Source organism: Gallus gallus, chromosome 19 (assembly GCF_016699485.2).
Source record: "Gallus gallus isolate bGalGal1 chromosome 19, bGalGal1.mat.broiler.GRCg7b, whole genome shotgun sequence".
Classification (NCBI taxonomy): domain Eukaryota; kingdom Metazoa; phylum Chordata; class Aves; order Galliformes; family Phasianidae; genus Gallus; species Gallus gallus.
Genome location: NC_052550.1, coordinates 3,457,685 through 3,481,553, shown reverse-complemented (window position 1 = coordinate 3,481,553; position 23,869 = coordinate 3,457,685). Strand labels below are relative to the sequence as shown.

Sequence of the window (23,869 nt, the reverse complement as noted above, 5' to 3'; positions counted from 1 at the left end):
TAAGCAAATATGTCACCTGCATTTGTAAATTCATTCAGTTGCTCAGCTCTTCTGGTAACTCTCAGGTAATGAGCTGGAGTAAATTGTGAGTTTACAGGATCCAATGCTCTTAGTCACAACACCGATACTGAGAAATGTATTCCTGTAGGAATTTTTTTTTGCATTGTGAATTACGTCTTTGCATACCTGTGGTGAAGGGTGTGGTGTGTCCTCTTTAACCACTTACATCCCTGCAAAATTCTGATACGGCTAGGAAAACTCAGTGAAATGCAGGAGAAAGTGCTGTTTGCCTGGCTGGAAAATAAGGGCTCTGCTTGGGAAGGGCAAATGCTTGCACATCACTGCAGCTATCTGCCAAAAAGGATCACTACTGTCCAGTCCCTGAAGAAACGTCTGGGCTCTGTGGGCTTTCCTTTGGTCAGCTGCCCCCTGCAGTGTATCAGATCTATCTGTCTTCAGTTGATTTGACTGATCACTGGGGACTGCTGTGGTACCCTGGGTTTGTCAGTGCAACACCCTGCCAGCCAAAGAAGTACAAGAGTGTAACTACACTACAGTTCAACTGAGTTTGCTACAGAAATTCACAGAAATGAAATCAATTCAGATGCTTTCTCCTTAGTTTATTGCCTTTCCACACAACTATTCTAGGCTTTATGTGGCAATCCTAGCTCTATGGCAGCATGGAAGGCTTTTCTTATGCATGTCTTCTTTGCAAGGATGCAAACCCTGATCTATAGCCTTGCTTGTTCCGTTATATTTATATAATAATTGAAAAAACAACAACAACAACAACAACAACAAATATATTGCAAGCCTTAGCAGTTCAAGTATGGAATTTCATGTTCCAAAGCCATTAAAGAAGTCTAATGTAGAATCTGTAGGAGGTTAGCTCAGAATCCTTGCGTAGGAGAAGATTGCAGATGCAGATGCTGTAGCTGCAAAGTGGAGCCTTCATTTAGACTGCAGCATCAATTCCAAAACATGTCTTGCACTGGTGCTATGCATTCATGCCAGAAATTTGCACTAGGTTGGCTTTACCTGTGTGATCTTACTGGTCGTTGTGTCCCTAATCTGAATGAAGCACATACTCAGCTAGTTTTATGGGGTCCTTACAAGCTACTTCACATGCAAATGCTAATACATAGCAAGCTAAGCTTAAGGATCATGTGATTCTTTAGATGGTAAATCTGGTGGTTCAGAGTTGTACACATATTTGGCAGATTATCGGTTTATCACTCATGGCTAATCTTTTAGAGAAGTGTGACTTAATTCCTTCTGCTAACTAATTTAAAAAAAGAGAAGTTAAAGCTGCATTTAGACTATTAAGACATATATTACTCAGTCAGTGGTCTGTACAATTAGGATGAATGTGTAATTAGGAACTCTGCCCAAATACGATGAAAGATATTCATGTGTCATTGGCTATCAAACATTGACGTGGGCATGGGATTCACAGTAAAGTCAGTATGAAAATGTGAATATAAACCATGTCATGCTTTTCAAAGTAAATTCTCCAGCTTCAGATCTACCTGCCTTGTGTCTCAGCAGTCTGCTTGTGGCACACACAAGTTGATAAAAGAGTCTCAGAGTGTCTTTGCAACCAAAATTGCCCTTAGAACTCATAGCAGTTGCACGACATGGACCAGGTATCCCTAAGACAACTGCACTGCAGCTGTCCCCAGCTGGCACCTGGGAGCCCGCATGCAGCAGGGCTGTGCCTGTCATCCTCTCTGGAGCATACAATTCTGATATGACTGTTATCCAAAGGAAAAGCATAAATAAATTGTTTGATGTAATAATTATGTTTCAAAACCTTTATTTACTAGTGCTGACCTAGAGAAAAAGGCACTGAAGTCTCAAGGCTGCGGATCTTAACCTATGAAAATGGAATAAGCACAGGTGCTGAAAGCTAAGGCTTTTTCAATTTTCATGCCTGAGTAAGAAGTGTTTGCTCAGATGAACAAATTACAGAAGAGCTCCAAAGTAATGCAGAAAGGAATGAGGTTCTTCAGTATATACCAATTTCTGCTTGGGGAACAGTGAAATTCAGTCAGCAGTGCCCTGTCCCAGTTGCCTGTGCTGCTCTTGAGGGCAGATAATGTGGAGAAGAATTTGTCTGGTGTCAGCCCTTTTTGTTTCACTAAATTGCTTAGAGTCCTGGGGTAAGCAAAGAGGGCAAAGAATGTGGGGGAAATTGTAAAGCAGAGGAAATGGTAGAAGTGTCCTTCTTCGGCTATGGAGAACAGAGCTTCCTGTGTGAGTAATACCTGACGTTCACATTTGTTTGTGGCAGTTGTAATATTCACATACAAAAAGAGAGAGAAACGTGTTTGGGTGTATGGGCCTATAAATAACACACACACAAAATAGCAATTGTTTATATTGCATACATGCTGGTTTTGGGATCAGTTTCTGAGTGGTTTGTGGTATGGCAGTGGCTCAAATGAGTAGCAGTGTAAGAATTTAGGAGTTGTTTTTTTGTTTGTATTTTCTTCTCCTATGTGCAAAATGGAAAGATTGGGAGTCTCTTTGAAAGGAGCACGTTCTGTCCTTAGGAGATACTCAGCTATCCTTGTTCAGAGATGACAAAGCTTAAGTTTGTCTGACTTATTGGAGGTGGAATACTGAGGGCTCTAGCTTACTGAAATGCATTACTCCATAATTTTGTTGTGTAAGTACCAAGCAAATGTGTGCTAGGCAAAAATCCAGAGATCTTCCAGTAAGATAAGAAGAGGCATTGGCTTTGTAATCTTACAGCACTCAAAAACAAGACACAGCACAGAACTGATAATTTATAATTCCCTAATATCATATTAGATTTTTAATGTTGTGCCTCATCATTACACCTAAATAGCTGCATTATCCATTCATATATCCATAGATATATGAACTCAGAATGGAGATAACATCCATGTCCTTATGTAGATTTTGCTTTTATAAGATTGTTTTCATCGCAATCTGAAGTCAGAATCTCATGACTTTAATTTGGATATCTGCTCTTCAGAGAATAGTTAAGATATTTGGAGCACAATAAGCACAGGATAAGCCAAAGAGGGTGGATGGAGGAGGAATGAGGGGAGAGGAGCAAATACATCACTTTTTGCAGATGATTCCATTGATTTAGAACTCTGATTTGGTGCTGTTGATGGAACCAAGGCACTCTTTGCCACCACAGGAAACCTTCCCACAATGTTCTGGCTTTCAGAAGGTTTGAAAGGAAGCTTTTAACTGCATTATTTGGGGGACATCTCTGTCTAGTGCATTCTCTGGGAGTGATCCTGGCTGGTGAGCACAAACCTGGGGCATTTTTATGTAGGCATTTCAGATTTGAGAAACATACAGCGTCTTTGTAAATTTGCCATTCTAAAGGTGTAACTGGTGCTGTCTGCATACCCATTCCAGGCAGGGTAGACAGATGACAGCTTTGCCTGTCACACACTTGTGATCCAGGTCTGAACCTCTTAGGAAACCAAAAACAGCCACCAGATCCCCCTACTTTCTAATTCTGCATGACTAAGTCATTCAGCATGTTATAAATACTGCTGCTCATTCCAAAGCCATTGGGTACCTGTGCACATATCATTGTCAGCGCATTTCTGCAGTAACGTGCAATGGTCTAGCGTTGGGCAACTGGCACAAATTAAGAACCTGAGTCACAGTATTGCCTTTTCTGCATACACCCACGTGTGTCTGTTACGTCCGTGCTGCCTATGGGAGGTATGTGAATGGCAGCAGCGCTGCGAACGCCCTGCCAGCAAACAAGGAACTTGCACACACTCAGAAAATGGGTATCGGTGCAAAGTCTGCGTCAGAAGAAGAGGAAGTGGAGAGTGCACCAAATCATTTGTTTTATGTGGCTACAGGAATCACTAAGAGACATTTTTCAGCCAGGGGATTACTGTGCAGAAAGCAATGAAAATATGGCAGTGCTAAATGTTGGTGTGCTTTTTGACTGAGGTGTGCATCTTGATGTTTGGGTGACATTTTGCGTATCTGTGAATGAAAGCCCTGTGTTCTGGCTCAGGTTTTGCTGCAAGGCACAAAATCAGTCATTTTCCTGCAACTCAACCATAATTGCTCATTATTCTTAAAGTACTTTCATGTTTAAGGACAGATCATAATCCCCACTGTTCTTTGCAAATGATGTATAGAATAATAACAATAAGTTTAGGATTTCTAGTGGCTGCATGTGTAGAAATGGGTTCCCCTGCACATAGTTTCCTGCAATGGAATGTCGTGTAATTTCTGCACCTGCAATTAGACTGAACGTAGCCCAAGCTGCTTATATCTCTAAGAACTTTGATTGTGCTCATGTTTCAGGTACTTGGGCAGCAAAATATTGTGCTCTATACCTCCATGCAGCAGCACACAGAAAATTGCAAGTATCTCAGAAGAGGATGGCTTGAAAATCAGATCCCTGCACTTCACAGAAACGTTGGCTGAAGCAGGGTGACAAGCCATGAAGAAAATTCTATTAGATGAGCAGTTCCTTTTTGTCCATTTAAAAAAGGCTGTGTTGTACTGACCATGAAGTCCCTCCCTTTGTTCTGATGGGTTATCATTTACCTGGAAGAGCAAATAATTCTTTGGGCAGCTTAATGGTTTTGGAGCTCGCTCAGCTGCCTCGTGTGACACTGAATCTTTCACCTGCTGGCAGTAGATGCTGAGCACGCTGATGTTCCAGTGCTCAGGTGGTTCGCGGAAAGCTCCTGTCTTATCTCTTCATAACTGTGTGCAGCTCAGCTTGGATTGTAACCTGAGGTTTCTCAGAAGTGTTCAGAGCTGGCTTAGTCTGTCTTCCTGCTGCGAGGGGAGGATTTATGCTTTTCACAAGGAAAGTGGAGAGAGAGGTGCTTAGCACTTTTGGAAATCCTCCCTCATTCCTTAGCTTCTAATCGAGGAAAAAATCAAGAGTTTGAGGTGTTGCAGGTTCAACTCCTTCACAGCTTTGAAGAGCCTCCAGAATCTCGCTGGTATTAACTTGTGCCCTGGCATGTTGGGAGGCTGTGGCTGTGCTTGCAGGTATTGCTTGTCCCAGAGCCCAGAAGCAGGATTTGTTATGCTCAGCTGCCTCCCCACATCTTCCTCTGTCCAGGCAGTGTTGCTGGCACTTAGACTTACCATCCTGAAAACAGACTGAGAGTCTTCCTATCTTACAATATTGAGTGTGATGGGACCACTATGTATTATTGCTGCTTTTATTTCACGCCTATAAATCTTCACAGAAAATATAATCCCTTTCCTCCTCAGTAAGAGACAAATGAAAAGAATCTGAGGTTTTAAACAATAAATGTGTACAAGTGTGTCACATTCCAATTGTGTGGGCTTCTTCTATCTCCGTAATTGGACAACTTTCACTGCTCTCTGTCCTGAATTCAAAAATATAGGGAGAGACATTCTAAGCTGTTTTATTTCCTTTTTTCAGTATTTCTGGCTTCTTGTGCTCTCACGGGGTTTGGTTGGCATTGGTGAAGCAAGTTACTCAACTATTGCTCCAACCATCATAGGAGACCTTTTCAACAGAAACACCAGGACCCTTATGCTGTCTGTTTTCTATTTTGCAATTCCTCTTGGCAGGTAAGTGACACAGTGCTTTTCTTTGTTCACTTTTGATTCAAAGTTAGCTCACACAAATCTTCTGTTGCCAGAGATGATGGCAGTTCTGTCTTTGGTTGGAATGGTTTAGACAGGAAAATGTTGTCAGCCATGACTAATTAGTTGCATTTGATTCCTTTTCTATCCTTGTTACTTATTCATGTGTGACTTTCGGAAATTAGTGGGAAGTACTGTTTTTTACAGCAATTAGGTGGAAATGGAAAGAAAATATTTTAGCTGACTTTCCTGGAACATTATTAAACTAAGCCATCAATTTGAATAAAATCAAATTTGTTCTGAATTGTTGCTTCAGTTCATCTGAGTTCTAGGCCTCTGTTAGTCAATGTCTTTCAGGTTACTGTGAAATCAAGATCTCGTAAGACACTGGACTGTTCAAAAGTGAGCAAATGGATACCTGCTTCTGTGTGAAGATCTAAATACCTGAGATTTCAACAGGAGTATGCTTCATTAACACAAGCTATTTTAGTTTAAGCTCAAATTTTGCATAGCCTTGAATTTGGCCTGAGTTTGTAAAGTGTGACTATGCCAGTCTTGGTAGTTGTAGTAGTTGTAATAGCAGTGGCCAGTCAATTTTAGTGCTGTTGCCACTGAAACAGCAATTAAGAGAAATTCTTGAATCTAGTATGGACAGGGCTGAAAAGAGAAAATGTAGTGGTTGTTCACACTTCTATGCAGAGCAGTGGAGCATAGCCAAGACCACAGATGCCTGATGAAGCCACAGACAAGCTCAGATTTGAAGTAATTATTTCCTCTGATGCTTTTTTTTTTCATTTGACTTCCCTTATCAGCCCAATGCAGTATCTGATTGTTGGGACAGGAGGGGTTCTGTGATTTTTATATATTTTTTAAATAATGGCTGTCTGGCTATCGTGAGGTTTGGAGACAGAGTGGTTTCTCACAGTTTGCAACTCAATTCCCAGAGGTGAACAGCTTCCTGTGCAAAAGTGGCATCACGTGTTCATTTCCAGTAGGGAAAACCTGGGCAACGGTTTAATCCCATCAGTTCAGGGAAAAATTTATTTAGGGTGGTGCATTTACAAGTTAGAGCAATTAGTCTTGCAATAAAACTCACAAACATCCTTTTGTTCTTGAGGAAAAAGAGATAGCCAAGTCATTAACTGATGAAAAGAATATTTTCCCAAGCAGGGAAATACCAGGGATGCCAAATATTTACATTGAGAATTCAGTGAATTATGGCTAGGAAGAAATGACAAATATTTATCTGTTAATCTCCAAATATCCAATGGAGGCTTGGATCCATGGTTTGATTTTGGTAAATGGTTTGATTTCTGTAAATAGCACAGTTTTGGACACATTATATATAGCAACTTCCAGAACTTTGCAGACTGTTCAGTAAAGGCATGTGATTGCTGACATCTGCCTTTCAGTAGTCCTAGGAACTTTTACCCAAGGCAGTCACAGTAACAGATGCAGCAGTTCTGAAGGAATGATACCCCTTTTTGTTCCATTGACTTTCAGAGAAACTCAGTTTCATTCACCTCTACCAGTCTCTTGTGAGCCACCTTCTGTTACCACAGCATCATTCTTAGCATGGAGCTAAAGGTTCTCTCGCTCCTTTATCTTCAGACTGATCTGATTTTCTCCCATCTGACTGTGTTGCATATTCCTCTTGGCTTTTCTTCTACATGTATAAGAAATGTTTACTTCATGGGTAATTTGCACCAAGTACTGTTACATGACAAGAAAACATTTCATGTTAGAATATGATGTGTCCTTGAAGGTCACTTCTTGTCTGAAAGCCTGAATGTAAAATTGTAAGTATTCATATTAGTGCTCAGAAAGGCATGATGTACAAACTGAATTATGAAATAAATTCTTTTTGAGCCTTTTTGAGGGGATTGAAAGGTCAGTTATGAACTTGAGATCAGTGTCTGAATTTCCATGAAATTTCAGCTTTTTTGGACTTAGAGTGCTGAGAAGAGTTCTATTCCCGCTGTCCCTTCCTGCAGCAGAAGAGAGACTAGCAAACGCAATTGATTGTGACTGTTGTTATCTTTTCTTTAGAACTACCATGACTGTGGTACTCTTTTAAAACTCTGACCAACTCTTTTTTGTGTATTACTTGCAGTGGCTTGGGATACATCACTGGATCAAGTGTGAAGCAGGTTGCTGGAGACTGGCACTGGGCGTTGCGGGTAAGCCAGTCTCTTGGCATGACATTCTTGTGTGGATATCCCTTTTTAAGCTCATGATCTGGAGCAGCCACAAGAAAGAAGTGCTAGTTGGGATTTTGTTTTTTCAAAAATCCTTTAGCTCTTCATTGATCAAAATAGCTTGAAATTCAAATGTTCCCAGAAATGCAACAACCTTTATTTTTGCTTTTAAAAACACAACTTTTATTTTTCTTCCTCAGTAAAATTATAGGTTGTCAGCACTCTGAATTAACATTCGATAAGCACTAGCCTGGCCTTGGGGAACCTTTGTCCCATTTCACAGAGAGATTTATGAAGTCTTACATATCAATTTTGATAGCATCTTAATATCAGTTGTATCAATTAATCAGTGTTAGGGAGAGAAAAATTCTATCACACAAGTCCTCAACTTTTATAGCGCTATTGTATATAGATGGTAAAAGATGGGAGATTACATCTGTGGATATTAAGTGCATAGTAGGTGTATTTTCTAAGCAAATGAGAAAGGTATGTGTTTTTGGCTCATTGTACTTGTTTTTCTCCCTGCCTGGGAGCAAGAATTTTCCAATCACTCTATTATTAATCAACCATGATTTCTTGATGGGGATGGGGAGATGAGGCATTGGCCTTAAATCAACTCCACAGTCTTTCAGTCCACTGCTGTCAAGAAACTCTGAGAATGGCTTCCTGCTTTGAGGAAAAAACACTTTGTTCCAGTTTCCGCCTGTTTTTCTGCCCTGAGACAGTCAGTTTCCTTCTATTTTAACCTCTTGAGACCTTGATAAATGTGTTGAAAAGATAATACACTCCTATCACATACTCACAAACAGATCCTGCACACAAAGATGTCTTGAAAGAGCTGACAGGAAGTGGCCCAGCAAAACTGCTCTCTGACCTTTGGCAGATTGGGTGGCACGTGCCCCAATGAGTTGCATTCTCTGACTTTGGCACTTCATGAAGATGATGAATCCCATGAATCTCAGGCTGATACCGTTTATAACAGCAGGTGGTGAAATACATGTGTTCCCATCTCAAGCAAATGTTACTTTCTGTGACACGGTCCATTGCCTGTCCAGCAAGGGTAAGCAAAGCCAGGAAAGCCACTGTCAATAGTTAATCTGTACCTACCAGAGTAGGGAGTAGTTTCCAACTGTGAACCTGAACTGAAAAAAAAATAGCCTAAAGCTTCAGACCAAGAGAGTGCCTGCCTCATTCAATAGCAGAAATGCTTGAAGGGTTAAAAGTTTACTTAACTTTTAAGTAAGGGTCAGCACAAGGAATGAGAATCTCCAAAACCCCTCATTCTGGTCAGTGGGCGTTAATGAAATTGCACTGTTGGACCACTCTTGTGTTTCTGACAGTAAAACTGAAATGTTTAATTTATGCAAAGAAGTCATCACTAGTGTCTTTCTCTTCAGTTGAAGTTTCCATAGTTATCCTGAGAAATCCAGGCTGTCTGCAAGGCTGTACCCTTATGGAGTCATGACTGCCACTAAAAAGGGCACATGGATGCATGATTCCCTGAGTGTGCAAAATCATGGGAATCTATAAGACAAGCTGCACACTTCCATGATGGTTGCTTAGGATAGGATTGATAGTTCTTTTAGTCAAACAACACAAGTAAGCTTCCTGTAAGTAATCCTCTGTCCATTTGGCAATCATTGTACTCTTGCACGATGTACTAGATTCCTCAAAGCAATGCTTTCCTCTGTGATGTCCTGTGGACTCCAAGTCTGAGGGATATAAGGAATAATTCGTGTATCAGTGAGCTGGAGAAGACAGAAGGACACTTTGGCAAGTGACAGCTTTGTCTCTGGATCTAGCAGTAATGTCACTGTTTTGGTGGAGCATTACTGAGTACTGATGGATATTGTCGTGTCAGAGGAGTGAGCCTTCAAATAAAAATCCTGACTTTCCAGTTCTGAGATAATTTTTGTCTTCCATTAGCTTCCCTGGAAGAGCTTCCCTGATTTTGTCTTCTTTAGACGTATAATATTACTCTATATATAAAGATCATTCTCAGGTCATTACTGAAAGCATATTTTTTGGAACAGGAATTTTAGTTTGAAAGTGACATGTATAGCAGAGATGATAGCTCAGTGAAAATGCATGTTTCTATTTTTCCAACACATTGTCAATTTCAAAACAAGAATCACATTCATTGTAAAACACGTGAAATGTTTGCATTTTTGTCTAGTAACTGAAGGAAAGGATTGGAAACCAGGAAACCTAAAGCTTGAATGTGTCATTTTCCTATCCTCCAGCTTGAATTTTCAATGATTCTTAGTCTGCTGCTCACTGAGGTAGTCACTGAAAGCTGCCTGATAATGTGAAACCATTGCAGGGTGGAGGAACATGGTAAGGGATGCATGTCAGGCGAAGATTTTCACAGCCACATGCTTCCCACACCCAGAAATCATTCCCTTGGCCTTACTGACCTGAAAAGGCTTCTACATTCTCACATAAATTAGTTGGTCTCTTAGCCTATCTGGAAGCAGGTTTCCAAAGAGTTAAACATCATTCAGAATGTTGGTATGTTAATAACATGGATAAACGGACTACCTTAATCAGAGTATTCTCAAAGTTTCATGCTTGCAGAGTGAGATAAGAGAATCCAGGGAATGAAAGGGAGGAAGGAAGGGAACAGATGCCTCAGCGTGCTCACAGATTCTGACTGGCTGTAAAGAACTGGGGTGCTGCAATGAAACTAATGTCATCTGTTTCTTACTGACTAGTCAAAGCAAACAATGCTGGCTTCCTGTGCTAATTCCCTGTTTCTTTCTTGCAGGTATCTCCACTCTTAGGAATGATAACAGGCACACTCATCTTGATCTTTGTACCTGCTGCTAAAAGAGGAAATGTTGAACAACTTGGGGGACAGCTGAAGGCTCGGACCTCATGGCTAAGGGACATGAAGGCACTGATTAGAAAGTAAGAGCACTCTGCTAACGTATGCTTTGCCTCTACTGCTTAATCTGAACATCAAATGGCCTGTACTTCTTAACACTGTGAGCCTGGAAAATGGCAACATGCAAGAAATTGCAGAAAATATGATCTGCTGGCCTAGACTGAAAAATTACAATTACATTTCCTCTAGATATTGACTGTGCTGACAGAGGTGGATTCCAGCTTTTGCTCTAACATTTCTAAGATTCACATCTTAGAGTCTGCTTTGTTTGGCTCATCTTTCAGTCTAATTAAGGCTTTTGAAGTGTAGAAATTGCTGTGTTCCTGTAGCAATTGTCATGCCACTGTTCAAATGTTTGGATTCTTTTTATTCTTTGAAAGAGCTACTCTGCCATGTGAAAAAAAGGAAGTTCAATGCCAAAACAGTTTAAGAGGAGAAAATACACAAAAGCTTGTACAAAATGGCAAGTTTAAATATATGTGTTTACATAACCAAATGTGACTGAATACATGTGCATACAATGTAGTTGGATGCTTGTACATTTGCTTAAAAGATAACACACTTATGAGCATTTAAGTTGCTGCACTTGCTTTCTGAATGCTTGCTGTTAATGTACAAATGCTTGCATGCATGAATTCAGAGTTACATTGGAATTCTGATGGGAAACTTGTGGTGTCTTTCATTTTTCTTAGAATTGCTGGCTATGATGTCTTCCTGGTATTGTCAGACAGTATAAAAGGACTATGAAAAGTGATTATGGTTAATTTATCGATATTTCTATATTACTTATTTTGGTGATTTATCCAAGTAGTAGTCTTAAATAACATGAATGGGGAGGGAGTGATGGAACTTATAGTTCAAGTAGGCAGTGATGCTATAGTGATAGCCCACATCATGTCTTAGTGATTAAGTACTGATCTTCTCCTGAAAGGGTCCCCTGAAAAGTGGTCCCTTTGAAGCACCCCTGGAGAGTTAAACACATTATTATCAATAGAACATGATGTATGAATTCCCTCTTATTCACCATTCCTTCATACCTTGTGTTAACTCCGTCCCACGGCAAAGGGTGGTGGGTAATATGAGGGAACTCTGTGTTTTGTCACAGTGGCACACTTTCCTCTCCTGGTGCCCTTGTTCTTTCAATTTTCCTTCTAAACCTTCTCTTGGTTTTACCTCATGTCACCACAGCCGCAGCTATGTGTTCTCATCATTGGCCACCTCAGCTGTTTCCTTTGCCACTGGGGCACTTGGCATGTGGATCCCTCTCTACCTTCACAGAGCACAAGTTGTGCAGAAGACAGCAGAGACTTGCATCTCGCAGCCCTGTGGCACCAAAGATAGGTGAGATTCATACATACTGCTTTAAAAAGGGAGGAGAGGGAACAGGGGGCTTATTTACCGGAGGAAATAGGCAATTCTCATGGGGTCAAGTTACTAGAATGTCTGTAATTTCCTGTTGATCCTTGCAACAATGATAGGAAATGCTGGGTTTGTAAACTGAGTTTTATTTCTCTTCTTTTCTTCATTGCATGAAGTCATGAAGTCGAACCAAAGAAGTGATGACCTCAGCTCAGTCTTAGTTCCCAGGCTATAGTACAGAAGTAGAAAAGACAGTTGTTTTTAGCTTAGGAGATGGGTGGAGGGCTGAGAGGATGAGGTTTCTTAAGACCCACACTGTTTTCTGGAATAGCAGCAGAATTGGTTGGCAGGTTGAGGTAGCCAGAGCAGTGGCTATAATTCAAGACTTGGGCTGGTTCCCCTAAAGGCTGCAGGAACTGACCCTAAAGGTTTTTATTCCAGTGGGAGGGAGGACTTCACTGTGTTCCATCGCTCTGTATACTACTGAGTATGCTGAGTTTTGCTGAACTGTGATGCAAAGATCTGGGACGCTTCAGTCTGAATTGCTTGATGTTACCCAGTGGTGTTTTTTTCAGTCCCAGTTATATAACATAGCTTACAGTGCATAAGCTGTGAAAAGTAATTCATTGTTTTGTGCCTTACCATGGTAGCACAAAACATAAAACACTAAACAAGTCTTTATCCTGGTGAATAAAAGATATGAAAAATTGCCTTTTGCCAGCTCCTTTACTTTTAAGATTGGGAGGGAAAAATAACGTTAGGAAAACCTTGCTCTAGCTGACACAATCCCATCACAAGTGAACTGCTTAATGGTTTGAAGTACCGTTGACTAGAGCACCCAGCGGGCAGCCTAACTGTATTCTGAAGAATGCAGCAAGCAGAAAATACAGCTCCAGTCAGACTGCCCATCTGCTGTTTACAAAGACAAGTTTTCCACTCCTTGATGACACCTATATTTTGAGCTACCCTGGAGCTACTTTAATGTAATTGCCAAAGACTCTGTTATCTGAGTCATACACATACAATACAGCAAATCCTTGACAGCTACTGCTCTTAAATTTAAATAAACACATTTTGTGTGTGTGTGTTATAACAGCAAAATAATCTAATCAGCCTTCTTTGAAGTAGACTGAAAGACGTTAGAAAGTTGAAGCATGTTGAAAATCACTGTTATTTGGTTTCTTGTTAGGATTCTTTTCCCTTAAGCTTCCTAGTGTTTACCCTGTCCATGCTTTCCCTTACATGATCAGCATTCAGGTTATTGCTCCATTTCATTTGTTCATAATTAGCAGTACAATGTACTTTATAGGGAACTTTAAAGAAAGAAGCAGTATGAGCCCTATGCATCCGTGTGTTGATCAATATAACAAGGCTGAATTTCATCTGCTGTTTCCTGTAATTTCAGGAAAGGTGCTGAAATCACACAAGCCCTCAGGAGGCTGCTCATTTATTTTATCTTAAACTTGCAAAAACAATGTCCAGATTTCCATCAGTCAGTTTACCCTAATAATTTGTTCATAGATAATGCCTATTTGGGGGAAAAATATTTAGGAAAATAACTTACTTTTTGTTTTCTTTTGTTTAATAGCTTGATCTTCGGAGCAATCACATGCTTCACTGGTTTCCTGGGTGTAATCACAGGGGCTGGGGCAACCAAATGGTGTCGGTTAAAAACCCAGCGAGCTGATCCTCTTGTCTGTGCTGTTGGCATGCTAGGATCAGCCATCTTCATCTGTCTGATCTTTGTCGCTGCCAAGAGCAGCATTGTGGGAGCCTATGTAAGTATAATCCTTTGCATATGCCAGTCTCACTCTTCTTCTCTCAACCAAGCACCTTAGGTTGTGTGCATTGTTCCCTGCAGGAGTACTGAGAAGCTGATCTTATTTTTCCCAATCTTAATGTTCTTTGTTTTGCCCCTTGGCGTATGGACGCTATCTAGGATGTGCCTGGGAGGAAAGTGGAATTTCACTGCTTATCTCCACTCACTAACTGTCATCAGAATTTAGAATGGGGCATTTAACTCCTGCATGGAATCCCACTGCTCTGTGCCTTTGGGCTCTTCTATCTGTACCTCTATCCATACCTCAATTGTTCTTGCCTAATATTTAGTACAGAAAAATTGGCAGCTTCCCTTACAATTAAGGGTATTGTAGCAGCAGAGATATCAAATCATAATTACGGTATGACTTGTCTGTGGGCAAGCTTTTGGCTACCTGGAAGTACCATTAATTTCCATAACTAAATAGCTTGCTACAGACCAACAGTAATTACCGTGTTAGTTCGATTTGTTGTTATCTGTATTAGCATAGCACCTGAAACTCCTCGTCACAGCACAGGAGCACACAATACCTCCTGCTGCACAGATTAAAAAATGTTCACTCCCAGAGTATTTATAATGTAAGTATATAAAAAGACATCAGATTGATTCAGAGAAATGTTGTGAAGGGAAAAGGAAAAATTTAGGATAATGTATAATACAAAGAGTAGAGATCCAATCTCAGGTTCTCTTTTAGTGTTATAGAGAGAAGCTTTGTAAGTTTTTGAAGAGACAGCCTGAGATGATTTGAGAAGTGGGATAATTTCTGAAAGTCCACCCCTAGTTTCCACACAGCAGTGCACACTTCACCGAGCAATGAGAAGTAATTTACAGTCAAACAAACCATGTACTGCAATTCCTTGCCTCTCTGTATTTCTAGCGCTACTGCAGCCTTAGTTATTTTCCAGGTATTTCAGTAGTTGCCATAAAAGAGAACTCAAGAAGAAAGAATGGAAATTTAAAAACATTAAGGAGAACCAAGAATGCTTACTCTGGCTTTTTAGAAAGTGTCAGAAAGAGATTCTGGACCTGTAGTTCACGACTAGAACTAACCTTTGATTAGCAGAAGAATGACCATCACAGACAACCTGTAAGAGGCTGTTACTAGCTGGCAAAGCATCAGCCAGCCCTCCTTTCATTCTCAGCCGTCTCTAAAAGAAGAGATCTGTCAGAACCCTCAGCCTGCCCCTCCCCTCTGCCCCTCTGTAGTCAGACCTGTGATTTACTCCTTTGTCAGACCTGATGACAGGCATGTTCATTTGTGGTGTTTAGTCCCTTTATGTAGGAAGTCCTCCCTTTTTAAGCTGGAAATACTGTTTTCAAAAAACATGCAATGAAAGGTGGTTATTGGTCTCATTTTTTATTATTATTTTTTTATCTCTAGACAGCAGCTTTTCAGCTTCCATATTTCAATGTAGAAATATTCTGCATCCTGTAAATATATAAATGTAGATGGAATTATTTAGCCAGTCCTAGAAACAATTTATTTTAAGATGCATGAGCAGTAAATCTAATAAAGAGTCAGTGATGTGCAAAGGAAGTAATACCTGCATGTAGCGGGGTTATAAAGAATATAAGCCTATTTGCTGATGCTGTTAGACTGATACACACATTTGTTGCAGGTAACACTGCCTCTCTGCAACCCTTAATATTCTTTCTCCGCTGCTGGAAAAGTAATGCATGTATAACAGTTAAGAGAGATAAAACAGTTAAAAAAACAGTTAAAGCACCAAATGGGGAATCGAGATCTGAACTCTCTAAATTCTGCACGTGACACTGGACATGTTATTTGACTTTATTTTGCCTTTTCATTCTACTTTTCACCCCACTGAGAGAACAGGTCTGTTTTGGAGCTACCAGTGTCTTTTAATACAAGGTATTACCATGGTTGTGCTATAGATCAGCTGAAGTGACTTTTCAAGGCAAGATTCAAGCATGAGCCCTTGTTTCTCCTTGCTATGCAATGCTGTTATGATCTTACTTCAAGATCTTCAAGAGGCTAGAAGAGTGTTTAATTACCTTTTATTTCACTCGGAGACCTGTTCTGCAGTTGTGTGCTGTAGGAGTGTCTCTACAGTACTGTGGAGCAGGTCGTCAGTGTTCTTAACTCACCCAGTCTTTCCATATTAGTCTAGTAAACTATTGGCAGTAGTAGAGTGATTGGACTAAAACAACATTCTGTATCATTTAGTTGCCCAGACATTTGTATTTCTATCTTTCACTATCTTTGCTGTATAGTCCAGTCAGTTCTTACTCTGTTTTTCTTGCAGCATGTGTATTTATGTGTTGTATTACAGCTCCTTAAAACAGCTATTTGTAAACTTTTAGGTCTTACACTGAAATATGTACTCTTTGAAATGTTGATTTTCAAACCTCTCTCTTGCAAGCCATTAGCTGTGTGGCATCACCGTATCACACTACTCAGACATTTCAGCAGTCTTTTTTACACTGTTTTAAATGTCCAAGTGAATAGAGAGGAGCGTTTTCCTTCCTTTGACATTGTTCCAACTTTCTGTTGTACCTCAATTTCAGTATCTTTTTTCAATTCCACAAAGTCATTTCACAATCTGTCCGAGACATCTGCCAAGCTAAGTCCTTGCAGTCGAGCTTTTAGAGCATCAGCTCAGGGAACTTTCTGTTGATGTGCTGCTGGTGACTTATCTTCTTCTGACACATCTATATTGCCCAATGATGAGATGGAGCTAGGCTTGCTTCAAATTCAAAAGTACATGAGGAGTTCCTACCCACCATTTCAAGGAGAAATTCATATAATGAAGATGGAGACAGATGCACACTTTGCAAATAGCCATGGAGGGTTTCTAACCTACTTCAGTCTTGCTGCAAGAACTGCTGGTGTGACAGCTCTGAAACCTACTTTACTTACCATTTTTTGAAATCAGGATTTGCTAACTCTGATCACATAAATGGAAAGACTCCAGGGAGGCTGAACTTACACTGGCTCATCAAAGATGAGCAACTGGACACCAAATGGAGATGGTGAGGGATGATACAACAGAGCTGGACTCAGAAAAGGATGCGTCTCTCAAGCCAATATGTCAGTGTTAAAAGAGAATTCTATAAGCGTGTGAGGAGTCAAACCCACAATTTTTTGGACAATTTTGACAATTTCAGGAGTTACTGATCTGTTCTGGAGGCTGTCCTATTTGCAGTAAGCATTCCTAGAGCCTCTCTTCAGCAGAAATGCCACATATCTTTGCAGTGGGTGAACTCATTTTTACAAACCCTTTTTAGCGTCGCTATCTTTTCTCCTATTTTTTGACCTTCATTTTGTTCCTCTTTTTCTTTAATCCACATGAGATCTGTTTCACAGAGACATGTTGGGTGAAATAGACATTGAATAATTCAAATCTAGTGCTCTGAAATTTATAACATTTCAGTGATTCATAAGACTCATGCTGAATTCCTGCAGAAGGGAGAAGTTTTACTTGCTGTGTGTAACAGTGTGTGTATGTGAGTGTGTGTATGTAACTTATATCATCTTAAGGGAGGCAGTTGCCTGTTTCCAATATTTTCTGAACAGGCAGGGCATATTGATGCCAGAATCAAGGTAATGCCTTTCTCAAGCTCAATTTAATCTATCCAGTTGCAGAATTCCAGCAACAGTAGCTGCAGTGCTGCCAGAGGGCAGGTTTCAGTGCAAGTCAAGAGAGCTCACCCGGGGAAGTGTTTTGCCCTTCCTACATGGCGCATAGCTTCAGTTTCTGTCAGTACCTCCATTCATGGGATCTGTCTTCCTTAGCTCAGCAGCTGTAATTCCCTGTGAGAACCTTTCAGAGCGCACCAGTGGGTAGTGGGAAAATAGAAAGAGAAGATTTCCTAGCTCACCAGCTGGACTGTAAGGACTGGCTCCAGCACCATCACAGAGGAAACAGATCCAGTCACAGAAAGAGGGAATAGGAAGGGGGGATGTATGGGAACCAAAAATAATTTTAGAAACAAATAGAGGAAGCTTTCTGTAGGGCAGTGCGTAAGTCGTTCTATATAAAGCAAACTGTTCCTGGCAATGACATGAGGGATGGAGGGGTTTAGCTAATCTTAACTGGTGTGGGGGAAAAGTAATTGCTGTAGTCACACCAGAACCATATCTGCCTCTTCCCAGCCCGAACTGTTCCTGTGCAAGCAACAGGGTGCAAGCAGCTGGGAGTGGCAGAGCCTGGCAAAGCTCACAGGACAGCCACAAAATGGTGCACATCTGAATGTTTTCATCAGTGCCATATTGTGTATTTTGTTCCATTGACGTGTTGTACCATATTCAATGGAACATAAGGCTATTAAAAGGGAAACCTTCAGTAACCCAAATCCAAACCTCCATAGCTGTTAATCTCCAGTTCCCAGTAGGGGGATTCCAGCTGTAGTGTTTCCTCTCTAGGTGCTCACCCCTCCCCATCCACAGAAGTGCCTGTGTGTGTTAGCTGGGCAGAAACAACCTCTGGGGGAGATGTCATAAAAGGGTTTTGATTGCTTTCTTCATGGAGAGGGTCAAGGGAGCTGGTTCGTGTCAGTCTGATCATTTAAGTTGTGTTTCATCTGTGTGTTCTCCTCTTCAAAATACATAAAGGATGGAAACATTGTGTGTGGAAGATTTTCTCTTTATTTCCTTGTCTGTTGAACTTACTTTTCTTTGTTAAATTGTTAACCTACAGCGTGAAAGCAAAAGATTCATGATTCAAATATGGGGATAAAACTTTTCAATGGAGTCTCTTTCACCTGAAGCCATGTCACCTTTGTTCCATTGAACTCAGTTTGCTGAACATATATTTTAATGTTGAGGCCAGGTTAAATTTGTTTCTCCTGATGATCATTTCCAGTTCTTCAGCTGCTGGAACTGTCTGCAGAACCATTTAGTGAACTGCATCAAGGAACTGATTTATTCAAAGCCCCTCTTCTTCTATCTCCTCTATGGCAAAAGATTCTTTACCCCATCTGTTTCTGATCTCAATCCCTGCTTGGCTTCGTTGTGCAAGCACAACAGAAAAGGCTGTTTGAAGATGGGGGTAAGTGAGGAAGGAGTGCTGGAGGTGGACAGGGTGTGTGGTGATTGTTTGTACCACACCAGCTCAAAAAGAAGCTCTCGTCTCACTACCTGCATAGGGCTTTCAGTGTAGTTTGTTGACTGTCTCCACAGCATCAAGAATTGTAGTTCACTGTGAGACACTGATGTTGCAAACTCCATACTTAGGACTTTTCTTGAGTGTGCATAGCTATTGCTAACATAAAGCTTAAGTTGTTATAGTGACTAGACTTAAGTTCCCCTCAAAAAGGGCAACAATATGCTAGCAGGAGAGGGTGGGAACCCTGCAGTCAGTGGGCAGAGAATCTCATTTAGTTTGCTACTGAGTTTAACACATAGCTTGATGAAAATGACTGTTTTGAGCAGCTGTGGATTTTTTGTCTTTTCTAACTGGCTTTTTGAATGATTTAAATATGGAAGTCCAGGGCTGTCTCTTATGGTTGGCTTGTTGTGTTCATCTGTTACCAGAGGTATCAATCTTTTATTTATCTGTTCTATAGATCAGAAGTAGTTTACACTAATGAAGTTACAGGCCAGCCCTCTCAGGGCTCAAATAAACATCTGTAGACTCCTAATACTCAGGGTAGACCACAACAGTAACCAGAAGTGTATTGTGTACAGAGGAATCCTTTGAGTAGGTTTCAGACAAATAAGCAACAAAGGGAAGTTTTTGACAGGTTATTTTTCCCTTAAATGTCAAGTGAATAAATCTTCTCCTTTTTGTGTGTTTTGTTACAACAGATTTGCATTTTTATCGGAGAAACTCTTCTGTTTTCAAACTGGGCTATCACAGCAGACATACTAATGGTGAGTGCACTTTGGAATAGCATCCTTCTCTTCTGTGAGCCAGGGCAGTTTGTCAGCTTGCAAGAACAACTTTTAGTTTAAATCTTTGTCCAAATGCCTAGTCCCTAGTTCAACCTATTCTGCTTTGTTTTGTTTGTTTATTTGCTGAAAAATAAATTGAGAGAAAGATAAAGCATTTCTTCTTTTGCTTTGTTCTGAGCACCAAGGTGAAGTGTTGTCCAAAAAAGGACACCATTACTGGATTCAGCTAGTTTCCCCAAATTGTAAGAATTTGCATAAAACCGTGCATGTGAAGAATTCAGCCAGCATTTCCTAATAGTCAGCATACTAGTGAATTTTGTTATCAATAATCCAGCTTTGTTCTGTAATAGGAAATCCTTCCCACCCTCCCTCCTCTGACCACAAAGACAGCCAGCTACCTCTGTCTATGGCTCAGTTCCAGCAAACTTACCATTCAACACATACACAATAGAAAACCACCTCTGGGAGAGAAGAGGAAAAGAAAGTATAAAGAGTTTTTGGATGATGTCCACCTTGTTCTATAGGAAACTGGGATTTTTCACCTCACATCCTTCATTTTCCATTCTCTCTCCACTGCAGAGCTTTTAACATCTTTCAAATCAGCAGGCTGATCTCAGCAAGTGGAGGTTCATATGAAATGGTCTGGAAGTTTGTTAGAGAGCCTTGCACGTTTCTTGATGTTTCCATGAGGGACGTACAGAGCCTTTCAAATATGTTGTATTTTGAAATCCTATTGTGAGGGAAGTTTCTTATTGCTTATTGTATGAAAAAGAAAGAAACTAGGTCACAGAACCATTGCAGGACTTGCCCAAGGTGTTTTGGCAGGTTGTTGACAAAGCTAGAAATACAGTCTGTCTGGCATCAATAGAAAAATCCCTTGACTTGCGTTTGTTGCTTATGCAAACATCAACAAGAAAACAATCTGGCTCAGTATTTCTAGATGTAAAAGATAGTGGTGTTGATATACTGATTCAGCAGAGCTTCGAGCTTTATGATTTAAGTTCAAGGTTGTGTTTATGCTTTAAGGTGGCTCTGTAGTTGCCATATCTGTGTAGTCGGATGAACTTTCAGTCTTTAACTCCTTTGTTCAGAGAGCATTTTATGAGGTAGGGCCATATGGTTGATGCCACCTTTCTTAAGTGTGAGTAAGGCAGAGAGAAGCAAAGGTTACCAGTGTACATCAGTAGTGTTGGATGGCTTTGAATTGCTCAGGGTTGTACCTCCTGTCAATTTAGCTTTAGCATACTAGAGCTTGTCATAGGCTGTTTATTCTGTGCTTACATGAGTTTTACAGCTTGTGCTGATTTCAAGGCTGTTGCTGCCATTCATTCAGTGATACCTTAACATGTAGACAGATGTGCAGTCTACGGACAGCTGTGTTGAGGTTGTATTACAATACTTGTTGTTGCTCACCACTGCCTCCTGCCACATCCTGTCTTCTGCAGTGATATTTACAGGAGCACCCAAATCTCCCTAGTCAAAATGAACAGATCTTCTATGTCCTCTGTAGCAGTGGCTGAAACAGGTAAGGGCCTGGTCAGGGAACACATCTGCCACCCTCCAGCAGTGGCATTAAAAGAGCAGCTCAGGCAATAAGCGGAGGGAGAACTGAAACTTTATCTTGCTATCTCAAGTTAACCCTATAAGATATTTTTGTCCCACATACTTCTTTATATCAAATATGCTGAGGATGCTATTGTTATTCCATTTTAATTACTGAGCTTTTCCATGCTGATTTCAATGTGACTTCAGTACCCTGTAGCTTTTTAATAGCTGTTATAGTGTTTGCCGTCTGTTTTGTATGAGCAGCATCAAATAGTGAACTGTGTTTTGAAGAGGTACATTTGTGGTTATATATATTGCTCTGGTGCACACAAACAAACAACAAACAACTATAGAAATTACTGGAAATAATTGTAAAAATATTCTTGTTTCCAATTCTGCAAACACAGGAAGGAAGCTAAAAGCAAATTAAAGTTCAGGGTTTGATAACTGATCCTAGCTATTTTCTTGCCTGTTCAGACAAATGAACTGAATGTCATATATAATGCCCAGCTTAATACATTATCAGCATGAGTGGAATGGTAAAAGTGCTATACAAATAAATGTAAACATCCACTTAGATCCAACTGCAAGCCTGTAAACAGATGGCTTGAAGTACATTTATATTACACAAGGGGTTTAAGAGCATGTTTAGTCAGGCAATAGGTGAGAGCCAGGGCTAGAGCCTTGTTTGACAGACAGCTCTGTAAGAAGCCCTAGCCAGAGAGATGTATGCATACACTTCAGTGAGATGCACTTTAAGTGTTTTGCAAATTAATTTCTACCGACTGCTGTTTATTTGGTACAATCAGATGGGTATTTCTTCTTGCCCAAGGCTGGTGAGGAATTTTAAAGCATTACTAGTGTAAGCCTAACAACACTTTTATCATATACAAAAATATTATCCTATTTTCATGGATAAAAAGCTTTCAATTCTGGCTGATTTCAGTGACAGCAGGCTTATGCCGAAAGTGAGGCTTTTGAAAACTTCATCCCAAATGATTGTCATAGTTCTCCAAAGATTTGCACATCTCATGTCTGCTTATGAACCCTATCTGGCAAGTTGGTAAGCATCTTCAGAGGTTTTGCAAGTTTGATTTCCTTGGCAAAAACCAGAATGTTAGCTTATTATCTTCAAATTGTCGGCTCTTCATAGCCTCATGCTTCCATTGCAATTCTGTTCTTGGTAGCGTAGCTGCCTGCATGCAGTTTCTCAAACTGACTGCAGTAAAAGGTGCAGAGAGCAAGGTGTGATCAACTGCCGGCACCGCAGAATGTGCTGCACCACCTGAGATTTTAAAAGGCTGATTATTGTTCCAAAAACAGCTTTGCACAAAACAAGCCTTATTCTCCTGAGCGCAGTTCTCCAAATCTCCTCCCAGCCACATGCTCAGATGGTGCAGTAGCCTAGATCTTCCTTTAGACTTGAAATAGGCAAAGGTGCTCAGCTGTGCTACAACCCTGGAAGAGTCTGCCTTTTGTTCTGCCTAGCATCCCTTTATATAAAAGACAATTATTTATATGGTATAAAATACTGTGTATTTTTACAGCTGACAAAGCAACATTTCCAGTTTTCATTGCTTCTCTCAGTGTGCTTCACACATCAGTAATTGTGAGTGCAGTGATTTATGTTTTAGGGCAGGGTGAGAAATGCTTATGAGTGAAGGTGCACAGCCCACCAGACACTGCAGCCCAGCTCCAAGCAGGACAGTAGAATTTACCTCTTTAACACACGGCCTTCTACTGGCAAAAGAATGATCTCTCTCTCTCTTTCCTACTTCACTTATTTCAGACCAATTAGTTCTATTGGTTTCACTACAGGAAGGGAATGTCCACTGTAAACCATGGCCTTTCTGAACCTCTATTTCTGGAAGGGAGGTTTGCTGGAGCTGCTTGGTCAGCCTTCCTGCCCACGCTGTGTGCTGCCTGCATTGGAGCCTGGAGTCAGAGATGAGCCAGGGCAATCCCACAGACATCCGCCAAGTCTGCTGTGGCTCTCCCACCTCCAGTTTCTGTGGGATGCTCAAACCAGGCTGTGGATGGCTTGAATTTAAGTCTATTTTAGCATCAATATGCCCTTTTAGAACTGTAATTTACTGCTGTCTTCCTAGAACAGGAGCTTATGTTTGCTACCAACTACTTCCCATCTGAATAAAATGCTTTTAAAGCAAGGATAGGGTGGAGCACTTTTTTGATGTTTTAGAGATGCTGGTTTAAGTCTTATTTTCTATCCAACATCTTTTTAGAGGAGGAGGAAATACCTCTTGTCCATTTGCTTGCTGTATGTTGGGGTGGGGTTTTTTGGTTGTTTTTGTTTGGTTTTTGGCATTTGAATTCTGAGCTAAATCTACTGCATCTTTTGGCACTTTATAAACTATATTGATGGTTTCAGCCATCATTAAATTCTTTAACTAGGCAAACTGAAAACTTGTTGTAAATTGTACTGCTACTTGCAAAATTATTTATACATACTACAGATGTACATGCAAAATTGTGTATAATTGCGTATATGTGTCTGTTTATGTGTACAAATATATACATACACACATATGATGCAGCTGTCATTCAAACTTATTTCTCCAGTTGGCACAAATTCACTATCACTTGTTTGAGAT

The 23,869-nt window shown here is 40.5% G+C and overlaps 1 protein-coding gene across 3 annotated transcripts in view; it reads left to right on the top strand.

Annotated features, from left to right (window-relative positions):
- SPNS2 (spinster homolog 2 (Drosophila)) overlaps positions 1 to 23,869 on the top strand; it is a 125,751-nt gene that overhangs the window by 69,607 nt on the left and 32,275 nt on the right. For all 3 annotated transcript variants that reach the window (XR_005840856.2, NM_001389690.2, XM_046902323.1), the window contains 6 exons: positions 5,426 to 5,577; positions 7,706 to 7,772; positions 10,558 to 10,700; positions 11,866 to 12,018; positions 13,625 to 13,814; positions 19,626 to 19,691. Coding sequence is in view for 2 of the 3 variants with exons in the window: in NM_001389690.2 (NP_001376619.1) it covers positions 5,426 to 5,577; positions 7,706 to 7,772; positions 10,558 to 10,700; positions 11,866 to 12,018; positions 13,625 to 13,814; positions 19,626 to 19,691 (771 nt within the window). In the remaining variant the exon portion in view is untranslated. The remainder of the gene's footprint in view (positions 1 to 5,425; positions 5,578 to 7,705; positions 7,773 to 10,557; positions 10,701 to 11,865; positions 12,019 to 13,624; positions 13,815 to 19,625; positions 19,692 to 23,869) is intronic.